The 21,506-nt window shown below is 38.5% G+C and overlaps 2 protein-coding genes across 3 annotated transcripts in view; one reads left to right on the plus strand and one right to left on the minus strand.

Moving 5' to 3' along the window:
• Positions 1-1,522: 1,522 nt before the first annotated feature.
• Positions 1,523-7,383, minus strand: LOC144474900 (uncharacterized). The gene is made up of 4 exons (XM_078190281.1): positions 7,169-7,383; positions 3,370-3,739; positions 2,650-2,816; positions 1,523-1,853 (listed from the first exon to the last, which is right to left on the minus strand). Exons 2-4 carry the CDS (start codon positions 3,431-3,433, stop codon positions 1,584-1,586), a joined length of 501 nt encoding a protein of 166 aa, XP_078046407.1. The 5' UTR covers positions 3,434-3,739; positions 7,169-7,383; the 3' UTR covers positions 1,523-1,583.
• Positions 7,384-13,047: 5,664 nt separating this feature from the next.
• LOC144475122 (uncharacterized) overlaps positions 13,048-21,506 on the plus strand; it is a 49,334-nt gene continuing 40,875 nt past the window's right edge. For both annotated transcript variants that reach the window (XM_078190702.1, XM_078190703.1), the window contains exon 1: positions 13,048-13,494. The gene's annotated coding sequence lies outside the window, so the exon portion shown is untranslated. The remainder of the gene's footprint in view (positions 13,495-21,506) is intronic.

Genomic DNA, 21,506 nt, shown 5'->3' on the forward strand with positions numbered 1-21,506 from the left:
TTATAATAACGTGAATTAGAACTTATTCATATTACTTTGTAAATTAATTGAAAACTTTAAATTCGATCAACTGAAAATATTCAATGACGCTGTCGTTGAATACGATTAGTATGTTTGACAATAATTACTTTTCACGTGTGAACGAAAATCTATAATAAACAATTCGAATTGTAGTCTTGTAGCAATTGGAAAATTATAAGAATCAATGGATACGATTTACGTTATATTTATTACAAAAATTATACGCACATAACATGAAGATAAGTAACGCAAAATAATACAAATTAGCACTTAATCGATTCCTTCGCTACTGGATAAAGTAAACGCTATCATTTCCCACTTCCCTAAAAAGTTAACGCAGTCCATAAGTTGAGGAACGCTGCAGTATACGCTGATTATGGCTAGAACTACAGAGTGCATTGAAATTAATTGACGCCGACTAGCAAAGTTATTACAATTATGAAAACGTTTTCATGAGAAATTGTTTAACAAACTTCTTCACCCAGGCACGTGTCGTAATAAAAATCGTACGAAATTATAAGAAATTCAATTTTCTTTTCTTCTACAAAGCAAAGCAAATTAAGTTAATATTATTAAATTAATAATATTAATTCAAGCGTATTAATAATTATATTAATAAGTATATTAAGAAGTTAAAAAAGAATCGCGTCGTTATATTGCCGGTGAAACGAGAAGAATTAATTTGTAAAAACTAATTTCTAATATTTTTTATTTAGCTGACGGTTAAGTAAAAATAATATACGATGTGTAAATCTGACGAGAACCAAGTTGAGGCGTTCGCTTCCAAGAAAAAGATAAGGTGCTGATTTCCAGGAAGATAATCAGAATGCTGGACTTTCAACATTCAACTGAATGCTTCCATTTAGGTTGTGTAACCATATTAATTGGTCGCAGCTGTAGGTGAACTTATAGGGTAAAAGACGTGTAATTGCATCAATTTGGATGCTCGATACGAAAACAAAGTATAGTAGAATTAGTAACGACGTTCTCATAGATAAAATCCTATTAGGAATCAACCTATTTTTTCTCATAAATTGCGACACCTTTCTCTAATTAGAAACTAATAAAGCTTTTAGAGAATTATTGAAACATTCTATATTTTATTTCCTCGAACCAATATTTACGAATAATCCTATACTGCTTTTATACTTAATAAAAATATATATTAATTGAAAACCTTCACTTGGATACTTATAAATCTTTCCGACAATTAAAATATATTATATTCTACTTTTTCAAAGCATTGTTTTTCAACATTCTGTATTGTTTTTATACCGAATCTTATACTTAATATTCTACTTCCTTGAAACCACTACTCTCAAATAATCAATGTTTTTTAATGGAAAACTCTCTAAATAGCAATTGATAAACTTTCCAAACAATTAAAATATTCTATAATCTATTTCGCCTTCTCAAAGCACTGTTCGTAAATGCACAATATTATTTTTACATTTTGTTCGAAGTGTCGTTTCTCACGGTAAAAAATGAAACATGTACAAACTGAAATAGTAAACTGGTTTTATTTACAAGGGACGTCGTCGGACGTCGTTTTATTTACAGTGTCACGACGGATACACGACGACAGTCAAAATAATTTGTAGTATAAGTGCTAGAAATAGATCGACTCCTTTCGTTGATAAGCGTTCGGCAGCGCCGGTGCCGACGTTGCAGAACGATTGCTCGCAGCAAGCGGTGCAAGCGTACAATTTCGTACGTTCACCAATTACTATGCATCCGGGTTCGCATTTGCTTGTACAGTTTCTCTCTGTGGACCACGTTTGCGGGCTCGACGTCGAGTTCTCGGTACTGGTCGTGTAAGAGAATCGTTTCACCTGAAAAATACCAACCGTATATTAAAATACACGCAGTTATTATTGTAAGTGAAATAAACGAAAAATAGAGTAGCCTGAGACTGTACGAAACTGTATTTATTCTATATACAAACAACCATAGACAAATACGAAATATTCTGAACTCTGTTTTAAGGTTTCAATTAATAACAATGTAAGTATTAACCCTTTGCACTCTGAGGCACCACTCAAATTATTCTATCACGTTGCAAAATAATTTTGGTAACAATAAGGTTTAGATTTAAAAAATTATCAAGTAGTAAAACCGTTGGCAGGAGTCACGAGAATATATTTTGTATGCATAAAAATTTATTTTGATAAGTAGAATGGAAATGCCACGAACCAGAAAAATTATTTCAGATTTAAAGTTAAAATGGCTCCGAGTGCAAAGGGTTAAACGAAAAAATTTTTTAAATAAATCTTGCGTTACAATAAAGTTTTGACGCGTCATTTATCGTGAGCCAATTAATTGGCTTTTCGATGATTAAGTAGCTCAACAATTTTGTTTGAAGTATTAATTCCAAGAGAAGTTGTTGCATGATTTAATATAGTAATTACATTAATCGAAATAATTTATTGTATTATAATATTGTCGTTACGAATAATATCGTAGGAAAGTTATTGGTTAAGAATCTAATTAGTTTCTAGTATTCGTCGAGTTATTATATTCAGAAGAAACAATGATCGCACGAAGAACAAGGTCAGAGGTTTATTAAATCTCGCGCTCGTCGCGCGAGATCAACAATTATTCAAATTGCATTTCGTCGTTTGCCATTACCATGCAAGTCCTTTTGTCACCAGTGCACTTGTGCTCGAAAGCACTATAATTTCCGGTTAGATTGGAACATCTCTCTCCATCTTCCATCGTGTCACACTGATAACACCATAAATCGTTCACTCGTTCCGAAGCTTGGGGAGTTTTATGTTCCGTGGATAACAATTGTCCTTATGATCCCATGAAACGAAACGAAAAAAATCGAACGTTCATCATCACGTGATATCTGCAAAATCTATCTAAACAATCGTTACAATAATTACGCAAACCACGTTTTAGAAGAAAGAAACGATCATTACCAAAATGATGGTAGTACCGACAGAACTACGAGAAATAGATCAAAATCAACGAACAGAAATATAAACACACGCGTCGAACAAGTCCGACGACTGATGTGACATCGTTCGAACAATTTTCAATTTCCATAAGCAATGATTTGCAAACGAAGCTCGATGTTTCGATGGTCGTTCGCGGTTAGTCTATCGTGAACGCGTTTCGAAAAGAATCGAGGACAAACGTAGGAGTAATCGTGTGGTGGAAAGAAAATAGAGAAACACCAAGCTGGTACACAAGCTGATTAATGAATGATAAATGAAACAAATAATTACCAGTTTTCGGAGTACAAGGCTAAACATACCGTCCCCGGGATTCGAACGCGCGACACCGCGTCGTAATTGTCCCTTCACCATCGAAACGAGTGAGGTTTGAAAAACGAAAGCTCACCATTGGCGACTGCGATCGACGCGATCAGAAAGCACGTGACAGCGGCACATGTCTCGCCCGCCATGTTGATCGGGACCAGTCCAACCAGCTCGTGGAATCCCGCAGGCTACGGTCGGCACTCGCGAGCCGCGGCCCTATTGTTTCCCGTATATTCCTCGCCGGGCGAAACCGAACGGGTTGAAACGCGACGCGGAACGGTACGCGTCTGATGGACCGCCATGTTGAGGATGGCGTCTGCGCTACAACGTCCGCTGCTCTAGAAACCTCAAAACTCCGGGAAATCAATATCTATGGCAGTCGGAAGGTCCTGTCCCTTAACCGAGACCGTTTGACGTCAAACTTTCTGCGCATCCGCGTCACTTTCAGGAAGCTGAAAGTTCGATGATGATCCCCCCGTTAAGCTAAATCAGTCTTACAATCAGTCACGGGTACCCGTTGCCTCGACAATTGCCGGCCTCGAACAATAAATGCATTTCAAGCCGCGGCGACGCGTTTTCAATGCGTCGCATCATGGGAATCGAAATAAATCTCGTGTTCGCCGGCGCAAAATCCGTATTAGGAAATGGAAATTGCGAGAATCGTTTGAAACCAGACCTCGGTATTAATTGTTTAAACCAAGGAACAGAAATATTTGAAAATACTATTTCTCTCAGCCGTTTTAGTATTTTATTTACATATTCGATGAAATGGTAGCTTATATATTCAATTGATTTCACAAATATGTAATAATTATTATAATATTAAATAATAATAATAATAGGTATATTATAATATTAAATAATCGTACTTTAAATAAACGTTCGAATATTATTTCCATGAAATTTCGCTGGCTAAGCTACTACGAACATGTCTTGATATTCGTGTTTGCGTTTCAGATATGTATTACTTTGAGATGTGCGCGTTGTTAAAAGCAAACATATGTTGAATGTTCACATTCGTTAATTAAAAGAAATGTAAAAAGAAATCTTATCTTTCGAAGCAACGCGAAGAAGATTTAGAATTTTAAATAATTCGTAGTTGGGATACACGAAACATCATTTCAAATAATTATGTCCGATATATTTTCAGAAAATACTGTTTCAATTAACAATATTCTTTATGACAAAATATACGTTTTCGTATATTTTTAGCTATCTTTAAATTTGGATTTGTTTAAATTTCTATTGTCGTTCAATTTGATTCTTAGACTTCTTTGGATATAATTGTAAAATTTGGTTAAATAATTTATTTAAAAAACGGCTCAAACGTAATATGGACTTTAGGGATTATTAACAGACGAATTCAGTATTTACATTTAAATTGAAAATTATATTACGATATTCCCAAACTTTTTAACATTTTTACTATTTTACTAGAACATAAATACATAACATGTCCAATTACAAATCTAAAGTAAGTAAAGCAAGTGAAATTTAAAAGAAACAATTGACATTAATCTACGAGTGAAAATCTTCGTATTCGCTTTTGTTCATCGCGGATCTCTGTGCAAAATAAAAGCTCTTTGCGTTAAGTGGAAGAAGTAGGAAATAAATGAACACGAATTTCATTTTCTCGTAACCGTGACAAGGCTAAAACAGAGTAACGGTATTCTTGAAATCCTTTAACGTCTTGACAGCTCTTCGTATTTCGTCTATTAATTTCTTTGATAAGTGCACAAAGTCCGCGGTCTAGTTATTACAATAAAAGAACTACGGAAACATTTCAAAGTAGTTTAAGTAACGGTATAAAGCGGGTTTCGTTTAATCCGCCTGTTAATAGAAAGTTCAAAGAATGTTCTCGTAGAAGTTAATGTAAACGAATTATATCGACCTTTGACCAGCACGAAAATGTAAATCAAGGAAATCGTGAATATTAATGTACGATATACTTGAAAAGCCGGGCTCTGGCTTAAAATATGTTCGAGGAGGGGCATTATTCGCAATTAGACTGCTGCTACGATTCAGTTTTCAACAATAATAAGCAATCTGTTTTATTACTATAATAAAAATATTCTATTAGACTTTCTTCGTTTATATTTGCATTTCAAACATCGAAACACAGTAAAAATATAAAGCAGTAAGCAAATACAAATAATATAAAGATTTTCACATTTTCGTCCTTAATATTCCATAAATCTCCACAATCCTCACTGATGCCGTCCCGTAATAAAAGACTGGCGACATTTTGTTCTACACCTCTCTCATTATTTTGACATTTCACATTAAAACTATGCACAACAAAATACGACACAGTGCGACACTCGTGCGCGGTAGAAGATAAGGTAAACGAGAAATAAATTTAGTAATTACTAGACTGCGGATTTGATGCAGTTATGGCAAAAATAAATACTTGAAACATGAAACTGAACAAGCACCGGTAGACTTTAATAATTCAACTGTATTATTTATAATGCATAGACTGCGAATCTTTATGCAGAATAAACGTAATCTTTGTAGTATAAAGTAGAAGCTTAATAAAATTTATTTGTTCTTCTGATAATGTTAATCTAGTAAATGTAATGCAACAGTATTTGTCGAATGTTTCAAAATGTATATTTTATATTCCTCTATTTTAGTTGTCTATAGATTTTAGCCTGTTTACATGTTTATTCTATGCGATTTTTATTAACATTTATTATTGCATTTATCATATTCTAGTCTGTTTTATTCTATTGTTAATACTGTTATTTATTTATTATTACGCTTATTGCTACTTATTGCTACGCTTATTGCTACTTAATATAGTTACTAAAATAGAGAATAGTTGTCTACGCGTTTTTTGCTTCGACTGTGCCGCATCGTTATTTCCCAAAAAAAGGATTCGCGGTCTACTAATCATATTTGCACCGGCGTCGTCGACTTCGATCGAAACTCGGCGAACTGAATTTACGAGGATCACAGTAATCGTGAAGCACGTTAGCCTGCAGGCCAAGAAAGGACCAACAAGTTTAAAAGATCCGAAACGACAATGGATTAAAAGTCAAAGAAGAAGCGGAGGTAGCGGGTCCGTCGGCGGACCGTTCCGCGAAGACTCCTCCAGAGTTCGAGCCATTACGTTCTTGTAAAAGGCAGAGCCGGGTGGAAGAAAGTTCAGAAGGCCTTCGCTTTGATTATTGGTACGCGCCACTGTTAATAACAGCACTCAGAATGAAAGGGACTAGACGGAAAAGTACTATTGAACCACTTTTACACCTCCGATGGTAGTATTAATTAAGCGAGGCCTCGCTCCGCGACTCCGGGAAATAGAGGGAAAGAGAATAGGGACTCGTTTCCAATCCAAACGCAAAGACTCGAACGAGACCTTAGCCGTGGTAAACCTTGAGCGTAACCTGCACTTACGGAACTAAAGCAGACGCTAACTCGAACCTAATTGAATTCTAGACCGAGCTTGACCGAAACATAACTTCGCTTAATCCGCAACTCCAGCAACTTATTTCGAAGATAGTCTGGCGCTGTAGTTAACTCGAAGCTGTCGTAAAATTCTTACAAGAAGCACGGGTGCGCGAAATTGCTTTTAGGAGAAGACCTAGGTATAATTTGTGGTATATATGTAACAAATGACTCGTAGCATCTCTATAGTTAATAATAATATGAACAAGAAAAACTTACGATTTTTATTATGTTTGGAGAAAATGTGAAAATATGTCATTGCAGAATTGCTTCACGAAAAGCCTGACTGCTCCGGCAAATATCCCAGTTACAAAAGCTATAGTGTGATATAAACAATTTTTTGGTCGGTGAAAATATTACAGAGCTGTCGCACTAGTTTCTTTTTTTAAATTAGAATTTGATTGTCCGTGTGTTTGTAAATGCATTGATACCTTTTGAGAATGAAATAAATCATTTACGTCCTTTCACACTTCACCGTGTCCTCCGCAATAATTTTATTAGTTTGCAATCACAATCACTAATCACGCAGAGTTTAACCGAGCATGCGTGGGCGATATATGATGGCTCAATTAACCGACGATTTTCCACGTTTCTATTCACAGAAATCACTTCGATCGCACTTCATTAGATTCGCGCTGAATTCTACATCGATACAGTCTATACAAAAATACGATATTCTATTTATAAAAAACCGCCTACGAGATCTTGAAATCACCGCCATTTTTTTGCGAATATGAAAACTGTTTATATCGTGTTGTAAAATGTTTCTCTTTACACCAAACAACTTTGTCTACCATCTTTCGTACTTTTTGAGACATTCTAGATTTTTATATAGATAATTAATAATTTCAGATTATTTTTCTGATGCGAAGAAGAAATCATTTCTGTGACGCCAGAATGAACACGATGCTAATATGCTGTGTTGAACTGTTTCAACGTTCGACATTAATGAATATGTAATTTTCAGTAAATTCAATTCGATTGATTAAATATGAAATATGCATACTTTGAGAATTTTAATATATTTAAAACTCAATTGAGATATCGATATCATATCTTTTTCAATTTATTTCAGTTTAAAGGAATAATAAGAACGATACACAGATAGTCACAGCAAACTATTTATTTATAATTACTGACTATGAAATAAAATCATTTTCCTCGCTCTGTTTCCTACTCTATTGTCATTTTTCTCTAAATTTTGTGTAACGTATCGGAACATCGAGGATATACATTATTTAACATCGTGATCTAAGATTTGAATTTGAAGTCTGATGTCGAGTCATCTTTTACCACGTGTGACGCCAAAATGGACTCTCTGCTTTACTGGACTCTTGGATTATCTATACACGTACTATACAGTATTTATATGGTAACAACAATTAAAAAATAGTAGTATATATATGGTGTGAGATAAAACGTGTCTCGAACACTTTCGAACTGCACAGAACACGATCGACGCCCGATTCGCAACTACGCAAAGCTTTCATTGCGGCGGATAATGATCACCGCCGCGTTATTATCTTATCGATAACAACGTCTTATCGATCGGCAACCGATTAAACACATCGGCCCGGCCCAACCGTCGCGCATTAGCCGATTTAAATATTTAGCGGAAACGCCGTCGGATCGCGGCGCGATATTTCCTCGGATAATATAATGTATGAATCGCGTACGCAACCGAGCCGGATCTAAATCGATTTACAGCGGAAGTTTCGTACCCAACGGTTAGGTGCTTCCTAAGTTATTCAACGCGCCGACTGCATGCACGCGTGGGGAATTTATTTTCTCTCAGCTTATCGTTCCCCGCGTCGCTTTCATATTTTTTTTTCTCCTCCCCCCCCCCCCCCCCCGCCGCCGCCTTTTGCCTGAAACTCACTGTTTGCTGCAGTTTTCCCGCATACGCGCCCTTTTGCTCCGCGTTCCCGCTTCACACTATCAATCGCGCGGACGATAAAACGGAAACAATGTGCGAATTAATGAATAAAACGCCTCCGCGTGTATCGCGACGGTTATTACTTCGCGCGGTTCATGATTTTATGCGTCTATTGTTCGAGGCGTTGCAAACGAACGAAATGCCGTGCACGGATTGCAAGTTGAAGCGGTTCGGGATTTCTTGGAGAAACGTCGCTGATTCGCCTAAATTTGTTTCAATAGCTTTCAATTCTTTTTTTCAGTTTGTCTATGTTGAATCATTCTATCTCTTGCTGGATACGAATGACTTTTGATGTATCTTACGTTACAGAGAAAATTCTAACTCTGTATGAAGAACGCTCTCTTTTTTCTATATACGTTCAATGCACAAGTCTACTTTGTTTCACCTAATTTTTTATATTTGTTACATTTATTAGCAACGTTCATTTACGTTTCCATCTTTTTTCAGTACGTTTCTATTTTTTTCAGCTTAAAAATGGAGAACGACAAAGAGCGGATTAGAATTAGTGAATATCACACGGGAGTGCTTGTTATTGAAGATTGTAGGTGTTCTATCAATCATTCAGGATGAGGTAAAACTAGCTTTGTAAAATACGTGGAACGAAATTACAATAACCGCGTTCGACAACGATCAGTAATATTCTACAATGGTTTCGAAAATGTATCGAGACGGAAAGAGCTAATTTTGAACATTTAATACAAATTTTACTCTCCAATTAAGGATAAATTGATAAAATCTATAGGATATCAAATTGAAGTATCCTTATTTTCTTCTGAGCCCGTGTAACGATGACTACTTATTTATAAAAAGTGTGAACAGAAAAAAAATAACAATCCCTAAAGAGATTATAAAAATTGTTAGAAGACCGAATTAATTTTTATTTTATTTCTCTGTTTCGGCTGTGTAATTCTGTTTCTCCAAATAGCTCGTACAATAATTTAGAACAAAGTTGCGCAGTCCAGTTATTACCAAACTGTAACCGATCTAAAATCTACGCGAGGACAGCTGCGCTACGGAGAGCAACTAAAAAGTTACATATGGGAGCAGAGATACAAATAATTTACGACGAGAACCAACGAGTCCAGACTCAACTATAACGCCTCGAAAAGGAAATTCTGTCGGCGGATCCTGCCTACGCGAATTTATAGTTTGCACCGAATAACTAACGGTTCTTTTATAACTTCCAACAATCCGGTTTAGCGAAAAATAGCGGAAAAACAAAATCTGACTGACAAGCTACGATTTTTCGATTTCTCTTCTGCGACGATTTTACGGTGCTCCGCTACGTCCGCCATTTTCTCGAGCAGTTGAAGCATCTTTGCGAACGATCCGTCTAAAAGAATATTTATCGCGCCACCGCGCCGAAAATCTACTTTTCATCCGGCGATGAAACTTTTTAGTAATTAATGTTGTAAAATTGTCTGGGACAATTTTCGAACCATTCGAGCTCCATTAAAGCGACGTAAAATATTTCTTCGTAATACATCTGCGAATTTATAGATTTTAACGAATGGCGTAGATTTTTAAATGTATTACTATAAAGATAAGTTTATTTATTATATTTGATTATTGTACGCGATATTTTTTTGTAATTAGAATTTCTTTGATCGTAGCGAATCATGGAGGAATTGCATTCGTATATTTATGATACAACTATCTTGTAAATTGCTCCTTTTGATGTTTGCTTGTAGAGTATAGAAAGCTGTGCTACAGTAATACATTCGATTACGTAGAATATTACATAGAATACTGCATAGAACGTTGCGTTGAATATTTATTACGTAGAATATTACATAGAATATTAATTTCTCTTCCAATTTCGTAGAATTTTCGCTGTTACAACGATTTTAAATTGGCATTACTTCTTCTTCGATTATTTCAGAACGGTTTACTGCAGTTGCATGTTTCATAGGGGTGAATAGCCGCAGAGAAATCGATTTCACTTCTGCAAGGGACAAGTGTTATTGCTTTCACTTGAACCTTCTCTGACATTGTCTCTCGTCTTCTTCGTCCGTACATAAGTGCATTATATGTTAATATAGAAAATAATTCTGACAAGTGTCTCAGCCTCGTCTCGATCACCGAAAATGTATGCGAAGATGTGCTCGACATTATTAACATATAAAATCTTCCATACCATCTGATCTCATTAATGATTTATGAAACTGAAGTTTTTTGCCATTAATATGCAACATCGTTCGCTCGCGCCACGTTTGCCGGATTTAAGAAAAGAATTTTTTATAACTGGTTCATTTTCCTCAACTCATTACGAAAACATGAGTCCGCGTGTACTGCTTCGTGTGATTTTAAGTATGCTCGATACGTTTGACATGTTTTGAACAACGGCGAATCGTTGCATAAATTATACAGTATTCATTTTGTTCCAATAGCTAAAATTTACAGGTGAACAAGCTGTAAATGCGCCAACTTTACGCGTCCCGTAAAGTTTAGATTTAGAAGGGAAACATAAATCAAAATAACGTATACAAAATGACACATTCATCTCGCTGTATACAATATGCAATATGAAATATTATCCCCATTTAGTCGTGTACTCAGATTACTATGTAATAAGCGATTTCGCTTATTATTTATCGCCTTGCATCTATCGTCTCCTCTTGACAACAACTAGAGAAACGAACGATTTTCAAAGCGCGATACGATTGTCGACGCAAATGCGATGATATCAATGTTCTCGAACATCTTTTTTACAATGGACTAATAAATCCCCGATAAAACCGAATATCGCATTTCCAGCGCTAAATAACGCATCGCGAAATATTCAGCTCGCTTTTATAGCGATCCTAACTGCTCCGAAAGGTCCATAATAACTTTGCAAACCGATTCCGTATCTTCCGATCTATAGGGGCGATCGGAGCAAGTTGATAAGAGGCGGGTTGCAATATTTTCGACACAGGGTGAACGTAAATCCGACCAGAACGAGGCAGAAAAGAAGCGTGTTTGTTTTAGATTTTAAAACGATAGGACGGTTATAAGTTAATACCTGTATCAACGAATATTCAAACAATTCAATTTTCCGCGACGGATGTTTATTGCACGTAGAGGTGAACGCGGTAAAACGAATAAATATATTACGATTTATTGCTTCGCATTATTTCGTATTTCATGAACGCATCGGAAGTATAGAGATATTAAAGGAATTTAACCCTTTGCACTCTGAGGCACTACTAAAATTATTCTATTTCATTCCAAAATAATTTTTCCAACAATACGGTTTAGATTTAAAAGATTGTGAAGTAGTAAAACTGTTGGTAGGAGTCGCAATAATAAATTTTTATTTATTTTGTTAAATAGAATGGAAATACCACGAACCAGAATAATTATCTCAAATTTACAGCTAAAATGGCTCCGAGTGCAAAGGGTTAAAACTGAACGGATGAAATACGAAACTATTTGGAAATAGAAGACTACGAAGACGTTGCGAGAATTTAGAAATGAGTAGATAAAATGCAAAACTATGAAGACATTACGCGAAAATATAGAGAAGGGGATGAAATATAAAACTGCGATGAAATTATAAAAATTTAAAAGTATCGCTGTATTATTTTCGACTTATTCGAATTGTACAAAAAAGGAAGACGATCTCGTTTAACTTCTGCAATATTATATATAAATAAATCAGGGCAATTGTACTTTGTGTGGACATCTGCAATTATGAGAGTATCGTCTTTACATAAGCTATTCTTGTAAAACCATTTTGGTATAATCGTACCATAAAGCATGAACTAAAACCACAATCCGGCATTTATCTAATTGGTCAATTTACTACGGTCTTAACAGCAACAATATTCGTTGAGCCAGGCGTATCCTAAAAAAAATCACCGTGCAGCCAGCAAGCAGACCACGATCCCTAATATCACGCCATACGTCGCGGTCGCGGGCAACACACACCGTGCGCACGATAAATTCGCCCGGTCTTGACGTAAAAAAGCAAGATCGTTGTTGTCACGTACACGTGACGCTGGCAACGGGCGCGTACCGCGCCCGGAATAAAAGTTGCAAAGCTCGTCCCGGAATGAAAAAGGACGAAAAATAGAAAAAAAAAAGAGAGAGAGGCTTGGAATCAACCCGGCCGGTCGCTATATCGATACGATTGATTTCTGGTTAGGGTGTCCGTCGGGCCGTGGCGAAACCCGAAAAAAAACCGTCGTCCGACCTGTCCGGTAATCGAATGAAATCCAGATGATCGGTGTTTACAGGGGGGAAGCAACACGTGAGACCGCCAAAAGTGGCGTCAGTGCTATCCACCCCCGTCGTAAAACTGACATGCTGGCGGATCCAACGGAAGCAGTTTAAACGTCTAAGAATCCTCGGTTTCGGTTGGTCGCCGGGCTCCGGGTCGATGGTGGAAGGGGACGCCGGGTCGCGGCCAGCCTCGCAGTACCGCTTTGACTCTCACCGCGGTAACCTCGTTCCCCTTCATCCCTATCGTACGGAGACGATCGGATCGCCCCTGGCCATGTCTTCTCTAGCCTGAGTCCTGCCAGTGAGTCTCCGGTCTACCGTGCCCCGCTGGAATCGGTCCACGTCGGAAGGTTCTTGAACCCCCGATCCCCCCACCGGTCCGCGTTCGCGCGGCGTTAAATGGTATGCAAACAAGTGCGCCTGCACAGGGTGCGAAAGAAACCAGTTCCGGAGGTCTTCGCAACATAGAACTTAGCCGCCTGCCGTACGATTTCCTGTGACTGTGCGGCTACCGCAAAGGCCTGCTGCTGGTGCACCCTCGCTATACCGTCGCTACCCCTTACAGACCGTCGACCTGACAACGTCCGCTTTCCGAGTTACCGACCAGCCCTCCTGGTGAGTCACCATTCTTTTGCTATACCTTCCCGGCGACGGGATCACCTTCGATCCAACTTTCAAACGTGGTTTCTTCATCGATAACGATCCAGACCGCGCGGGTGGTAGGGGGTAGATAGATTCGACTCGCGGTTCCCAACCTTCCGTGAAACGAGGCGAAAGTCGAGTGCCGATGTTTTCGGGCTGACGTTTTAAAGTTGCCGCAGTAAACAATGCTGCTAATTAGACGCGCGGTTTTCTCGTGAAGCTTTCGGTAAAGAAACGCGTGAACGTTGTCCGCGGGGATCGTCGGGGAACGTTTATTCCTGGATAATCGCGTGCTATGAACAGAGGACTAGTTTTGATATTTGTCACGGTTCCGTTGGATCGCCGGAGGGATAACTGTAGCGAATTATGTTTGCGTCACAATCCAGCCAGGGATGTGGTTGAATTCTCCGCAGTTATGCGTAATCGAAATCAATTTCTGCCCGTGCATGTAAAATATTCGGGATAAATTAAAACGACGTTTCGAATGTTTGCATATTCATTGGACAACTGTGTTCAATGAATGGATCTCGACTGAAAATGAATATCCTACGGCTCGAATGTGTCGAACTAAAAGTACAATTCACGAATGTAGTAAAACGGAAAGCGAACCTTCCTCTTTCGGCGTCGTGTTTGGCAAGCTTCGCCAGGTTGCGATTAATCGTGATCTACGTGGACGCGTCGAAACGCAGAGACATATTCTCATTAACGCGCGGGGCTGTCACGGACAGGATCGCGGCGCGAAAAACTTCTGAAAATTGTTCTCTTCGCGCGGGTCGAGTCTAAAACTGGTATCTTAGCGTCCTTTGAATATTCATGACGGCAATCGGGGTGCTGAAAGTGATCCGGCGTATATCAAGAAATGACCGTGAAAAGAGGACGTAGATTAGGGCAACGTCCACGCGCGTTTCGCAGTGCTTCGCGTACGCACCGCTTTGCGGACAAATCGGAACACACTGTGCTATGCAAAATCATAATTTCGTGCGTTGTGCGCGATCATTCGCGATGACCGGTCTATCCGGTCGCGCGAACGGCACCGAAAGATTTTCCGTCGATTTGATTTGCGGATAACCGTTGGGCGCAGTGCCGCTGATAGAAATCTAGATTTATCGAGCCGTGTGTAGAGAAATTCGGACGTTTGCAAATATTGGGAACCGTGTTACGCGCGGGCATAGTTCTGCGGAGACATATGGGTTTGTCCGTCGAAAGAATGGGGTTTGAAATACACCGACGGCCACAATAGCTGTCCACCCTACTGCGGACATCAAAATGTCATCATCTGGAATGATTGTGGTGGGGCGGACAGTTATTATGACCGACGGTGCATGTCGGCTCTTTCCTCTCGAAAAACAGGCAATGCTATTGATTAGGAGCGTTTACCAACGCGGGTTCTTCACTCTTATTCCAAATGCACCGTGTGCGATATTATTAAAGAACTCGAATACTCAGATTACAAAACATGATTCGAATGCAACGTGTATGCAGGAATAACTTTGTTGAAATGTACGAAAAGCAATAAGATGAAATTGCAATAATTATACCATTAATAATACTTAACTTAACTTATACTCGTCACTCGTCTTGAATCGCGACTAGTTTCTAATAAATGCACAATCCCGCGAGTTTAAAAATTAATTAAACCCTGCCGAACTTCGGCGCGCGGCGCTGAATGTGTTATTATTTAGAAATACGAACCACGGCTGATAAGGTAAATATAAAATTAATCCGTTCCCGCGGCGAGACCGTTCGATAGACCAGTTTCAGCTGGAAAAGAAACATCATTATAATTGCGCACTTCTTTTACTCGTCATAATTTTATATCCCCGGGTTTTTCTTTCTTCTCCAGTCGTCGCGTCTCTACTCAAAACAATCCACTTTTCGTTAGCAAGCAGAGTAACGGCAAAAATAACAGAGAAAGAGACAGAGAGAGACACTCGACGGGGTCTGCAGAACGTGATTTGCACAATTGCATTAACGACGTCAACATTATTACATGGCAGTATATATATATAAAATTAGGTGTAGCTTGCTTTTAATGAGCATCGTTACTCGAAACGATACAGATCGAAAGAAAAAGAAATTCTGTGATGGCTGACTGGTACTTTAGGTCGGATATCGTATTACATGCACATTTACTGAAATCGTTTTGCCGTTAAACGGGATCGTTGAATTACTTAATGTCGCGTTAACAACTTCAAATATGTGTCGCAAGGAAATCGTTAACATTAATAGGGAAAATTAATTATGAAATACTTCGGAATTCCAGGTGAAACGTTTTGAATATTAGAAATTCCATTTCACGATACCGCGATTTATCGGTTTAAATATTAACACTTTATCATTAGATCTAGATTAGAAAAAACCTCTGCAGTATGCATTCATGAAATGAAATTATACCATTGTTCTATGTTCACTATAAACAACATTCTGGTCAATGTAAGAAACGTTTTCTTTTTTTAAGTATGTGAAAAATTATTATAAATTAATCCTACTTGTCGTTGGACCGAGGGTTTTATAAATTTATGGCAAATGTTTGTAATTCCAATGCGTAATAAAACAGAACGATCTTCTAATCTCGTAAAATCATCGAGCCTGAAATTCCAATTCCCAGCCGGCGGGTTAACATCGTTCCTTTCCATAATGCAACGAAGGCGGCAAAAAATGAGTGTAACTGATAGAAGAGGAAAACGAGACTCGATAAATCTATTTTACTTTCCTGCAATCGATTACCACCCGGACGTTTAATTTCGTTTCTGCTTTTTCTTTAAAATTCAGTTAGGATCGTCGTAACAATCGCGGGTGGTGCGTATCGATCGCACGGCAATCCACTTCCTGCGATACGTCCGGTCATTTAAAATAAGTCGGAGCGTAAAATTTTCCCGTGAAATTCCATCTCGTAAATCCGCGCCCGTTCGTTGCCGATTTTCTGAAATATCTCCTTTGCCATCCGCGCGCGACGGCGAATATCTTCTCCGGGCACGGAATCTTTCATTTGCCCCGGCGCTCACTATTTTTCGTTTACGTCGATCGCGAGGAGAAATTTCCAAGTCCGTTGAAATTGTATTGCAACCGTGTCCGGGGGATGTTTACGTGAATCTTATATTTTTATCGTCGCGTTGAGAATGCCCGGATAAAGTTAACTCGCGCTCCTTATATCGATATAACAAGGCTCTTCGAACGCGACAATTTTTTAGCGAATTGTGAGATCATTTTTAGGTTATTATCCATTTAGAGTTCCAGAATTTTGTTATGGGTGTTTCAAAATTATGTGTACTCCGGGAAATGGCGGGTACCTGAGGCCATTTCAAGTAACCTTTTCCTTTGCCATCAAATAAGAATTTCATGAATTTCACAAATATTATTAATGAAAAACTTACCAATTCAGTTGTAATCCACTTATGTAGAACGGCACAGATTACACTGTCACTTTCACCTTCGCTGCAGTATTATTCAACACTGATCACGAATTATTCAATAATTAACACTTGTCCGAAGTTTCCAGCGATATTTTGTGTGGCCCCGAAAATGGCCGATTAAATTTAAATTCGTGCTCGAAATGTCACCGTCCATGTCAAGACACCATCTCGCCCGAAGGTTATTCCTTCTTGCAATTTCTTTTGTAGCACACGCGTTCATCGAGCTGTGCATACACCCAAATTATTTTGAACTGTTCTTGCGCGTGTACATTTTAAAGAACCGAGATGTTGTATCAACGAAATCCCGAACGAAACTGACCTTGACTGACCTGAAACTGCTACGACGATGTTCACACAGCTGTGGCGACCCGTGCACGTGCACGTCGTCAGGTCGCCGCCAATTGTTTCAGCTTCAATTGTTTCGAAATTTTTCCGCACGGCGACCACGTGGCAGCACCGAAATAAATTTCGAAACAATTGAAGCGGAAAGCGTGGAAGCTGTGTGAACATTTCGTAGTCAGTTTCCGGTCAATCAAGGTCAGTTTCGTTCGAATTTCGTTGATACATCATTCGGTTCTTTAAAATGTACACGCCGCAAGAACATTCAAAATAATTTGGGTGTATGCGCAGCTCGATGGAGACGCGTGTGCTACAGCAAGGAAGTTGCAAGAAGGCAAGTACACTTCCGGGCGAGATGGTGTTTCGACATGGATGGTAGACATTTCGACCACCGAATTTAATTTATCGCATTTTCGGGCCACACAAAATATCGCTGGAAACTTCGACAGTGTTAATTTTGAATAATTCGTATCAGTGTTAATAATATCAGGAAAGTAAGTACAGTGTAATCTTGCCGTTCTCATAAGTGGATTCATCTTTGGATTACAACATTTACAACTGAATTGGTAAGTTTAAGAAATAAGACGTACATACACGATGGTACAACATATTTTAAAAAGATCTGCTGCACCTAATAAAACGTGAACGTGCACCAGCCTGTGACGCAACGGAAACGTTGCACTGTAATCGATGAAATACGGAAGAAAGCAAGTTTGTAGCAAATTGACTGAATGCACGTGGGTACTTACACATACGTGTGTCACTCGACTACAAAGACACATCTCTTTTTTTATTGACCATGATAAAAAGAGCGAGGGAAAAAGCTGTTGACATTAATACACAAAGGAGTCATTTTTCATTTTGTTCGCTGGCAAATTCATGAGAGCAGAGAAACATTTCCTATTGCGGGATATCTCGCGCGTTTATTTTGTCGCGGAACGTATCGAAAAGTAACTAATATTTACAAAAGTAATGTTTTATTCGCCCGTGTCTCGTCGTGTCGCGTTTCACCATGAACGAGAGGCGTCCTTGCGCCGTTATCGTGAATTATTTCTCTCCCAACGAAATGTTGCGCATCGTAATAAAATGTAGCGTAATTTTCTACGCATCGCAAATACTCGATCGGTATCCGATGTAAAAAAAATAATGTACGCCCCCACTCTGAACGTAAGCAGGAAAGGAGTCCGCTTGTTCGTTAAAAATGGATCTCGACAATTTCATTAAAATGGGTTATTAAATGATCGTGTTTTGTAACGTTTGTCCTTTATCGATTGCTCCCCGCTGCCTATAATTGTACTACACGTGAAACGACGCGTAACACAATGCTCACGCGAGCGCCAACCATTACGCTTCAAATGATGAGGAATTTTTGGATTCGCTGCGTGTTCTCCCTCGCCGACTTCCGGCGGCGTCCTAAAAAATTAATTCCTGAAAAAGAATCTGTGTTCAGCTCGAAACGGTCTCGATGAACAATTTTGAAATAAATACCTCTTTAAACATTTATTATACACCATAAATGATTATATCTGCTTAATCGAACGATTCTTTATCGTAATAAATGATTTGAACGAAGATTGTAAAAATCGTATAATAATCGATGTCTGTGGTTATTTTACGTAATTTTATAAGGATTATTATTTATCTATGTAAATTTTCCGATACAGCGTATTAAAAAGAGGTAATTGTAAAAAAGGAATGCGGACGAAATGAATCGATAAACTATGAAAAACCACTTTATATTCTGGCATTTCGTTCAAATCGATCATTTTCCGTATGAACTCCTGCGCGTACAAATTCTTATTCGCATTTCGTTCGGATAAATTTATATCTAGATCAATTTTTGGTTCGATCGCATATTTATTCGACAATCCTTATCTCTTATCCCCGAACCGAATAAAATTTTGTCCGACTCCGGTTCACAACGTACAGCTTCTGGTTTCAGCCATCTTGAATCCGTAACACGCGCATTAAATATTCAGTACGAATAAAATTTCGCCATGAATTTCGTCCGTGATCTGTTTCCATATTTAATATTCTTCGTTTGCTCGCAAAGCGAACATTGCAATTAGCAATATCGATTTGCGAGAACGTCAAATATAACCGATCCATCGGATGTTCATTACTTTTTTTCGCAAAAGTCTGTTATAGATCTTCGCGACGAAGTCGCCGGCAGTTCGCAAATATCGCAACATACTTTTGATACGAGGCTTCGAATGTACCTACAACTTTTCTTAATTAACTCCTTTGAACTCGAAAATTAAAGGCACTGTAAATATCAAAGCTCTACCGTTTGTTGCGACGATTACTTTCTCGAGGATCGTAGTAACGAACAAATTTATACGTTCAACATTGTCATCGTTTCTACATTTGGAAAGTAAAAATGATTTCGCGTTTCAAGCTTTTAATACAAAATTACATTGGTATAATTAGTTTTCGACTAGAAATTAATTTAACAATTCAGAGTTTAATACACGATTCCTGACAAATGTTTGAGATATTTTCGTTTCCTGTAAAGATTTATATGAAATTTTTATTATACATATAAATATCATGCGAAACCTCTCGCGTAGCTCCTTCAAAAATAAGGATTCCAGGAACAAGGGATCCCATAACAGATTTAAACAACTTTCCGATGGTTTAAACATAGTTTCCAGTATTGCAGGACCGTAAATGAAACTATCCCTTTTATTCTGTAAAGCAATGTGGTAGGTGATAAACAGAAGTGTTGGAGTAGTTCGAGGAACGTTGCGAAACAAAATAAAAGCTCGCGCGGCGGTGCTTTACGACACGAGGAGACCAGCTTCCACGAATATCAGTTATTAAAGTTCTACGGGCATGTACAGGACGTTCAAAGAAAGGTATACAACTTTATGAGTTTATAGCAGCTGCCGAAGCAATGAAAACTTTCGATGAGAACTGTGATAGCTCGTTTTGTACCTGCTGTGGACAGCTTTTTCTTCTCCGTTTCGCGTAATGTCTGGCCCAAACGGATCCCATGGATCATGGGTCAACCTATTTAACACATTCGGTGCGACGTGTACCACTGGTGGTTTTTATTTCCGTAATGATTTTTCATAACATAAAACTATTTCTGCCAGGTATGATGGTCATTGATAGTCAAAATTTCATGGATATACAGTCAGTCCCATAAGTATTCGTACTCTTATTACTCATAAGAGATATTTGTTGAAATCAAGGGACGCGTGTAAGTGTTTAATTAAATATTAAATAAGATAATAAAAAGTTAAAATTTGACATGCATCCCTTGTTTTCAACAGATTTGTTTATAACAGCGAAGGTTCGCAGAATTAAAGGAATTCGCTTGCGTCGAATTAAACTCGATCTGCCGCGATTCAAATTTAATCTTCGAAGAATTCATCGTCGCCGGGTTCATAAAGCGAGAACGTCGCGGAAACATTTTCAGAATTCCGAAAAACGGGACGCGCGGAATCCCGTCCGCGTAATGACGTAAATATTCTGGAGGATTCCTGTTGCTGGCTCGGGGAACGTGGAAATTTGTCATTCTTCTAGAGTAGAAATACGCGAGTGGTACTGCGGACGGAGAACACAGACGACGTAACCGTGGGGGGATGTCGGCGGCGGTGGAAAAAATATGGACATCCGGGAGGAAAAAATGCTGCGGAGAAATGGAATTCGTAAATAAAGAATATAAAGTAACCGGTGTGCTGTGTGGATCACCGAGTGCTTTGACTTGTACGATACCCGTGGCTTTTGTGGATGAAACCCTTGTCGCGTCAGACGTGATTACAGCGAAGCGCCTGGCGCTACGTCAAGAAGAGAATTGGAAAACTTGAAAAGTATGTAACAAGAAGGATTTTCGATGCGTCAGAGGGAAGTGACGGCGAAGGCGCGCAGCCAATGGAAATTTTTGAAAACGTTCGAACAAGCTGTTGCGAGATATTATGGCTGACAGAGTGGGACCTGTGCGACGCGTCGTTTCTCTGTAAAATCGCGCGATAAAACAGGTTCGAATGTTTCGCATCCAGTCAACGTGATTTGCGAGCATGTGGATATTCAACTGGTCTTCTCAACCCCTTGACGTACCATTTTCTTCACAGTTACTGAAATTACGAATTTTTCAATTGACAATCATTTCTTAGAAGAGACAGAACATTAACATTTATTCCGTGCCTGAATTTACTTGAATGCTTAAATATTAATAACAAGGGATTAGAATTTTATTCCAATTTCAAAGAACTTTAAAGTAAATAT

The sequence above is a fragment of the Augochlora pura genome, chromosome 9 (assembly GCF_028453695.1).
Source record: "Augochlora pura isolate Apur16 chromosome 9, APUR_v2.2.1, whole genome shotgun sequence".
Taxonomy (NCBI): domain Eukaryota; kingdom Metazoa; phylum Arthropoda; class Insecta; order Hymenoptera; family Halictidae; genus Augochlora; species Augochlora pura.

Excerpts from the sequence above, each read along its gene's own strand:
- LOC144474900 (XM_078190281.1), bottom strand. The coding sequence starts at position 3,433 with ATGGCGGGCGAGACATGTGCCGCTGTCACGTGCTTTCTGATCGCGTCG. Across the intron at positions 2,817-3,369 it reads GTCGATCGCAGTCGCCAATG|GACAATTGTTATCCACGGAA; the intron begins GTGAGCTTTCGT and ends TGGGATCATAAG. Across the intron at positions 1,854-2,649 it reads GTGACAAAAGGACTTGCATG|GTGAAACGATTCTCTTACAC; the intron begins GTAATGGCAAAC and ends GGTATTTTTCAG.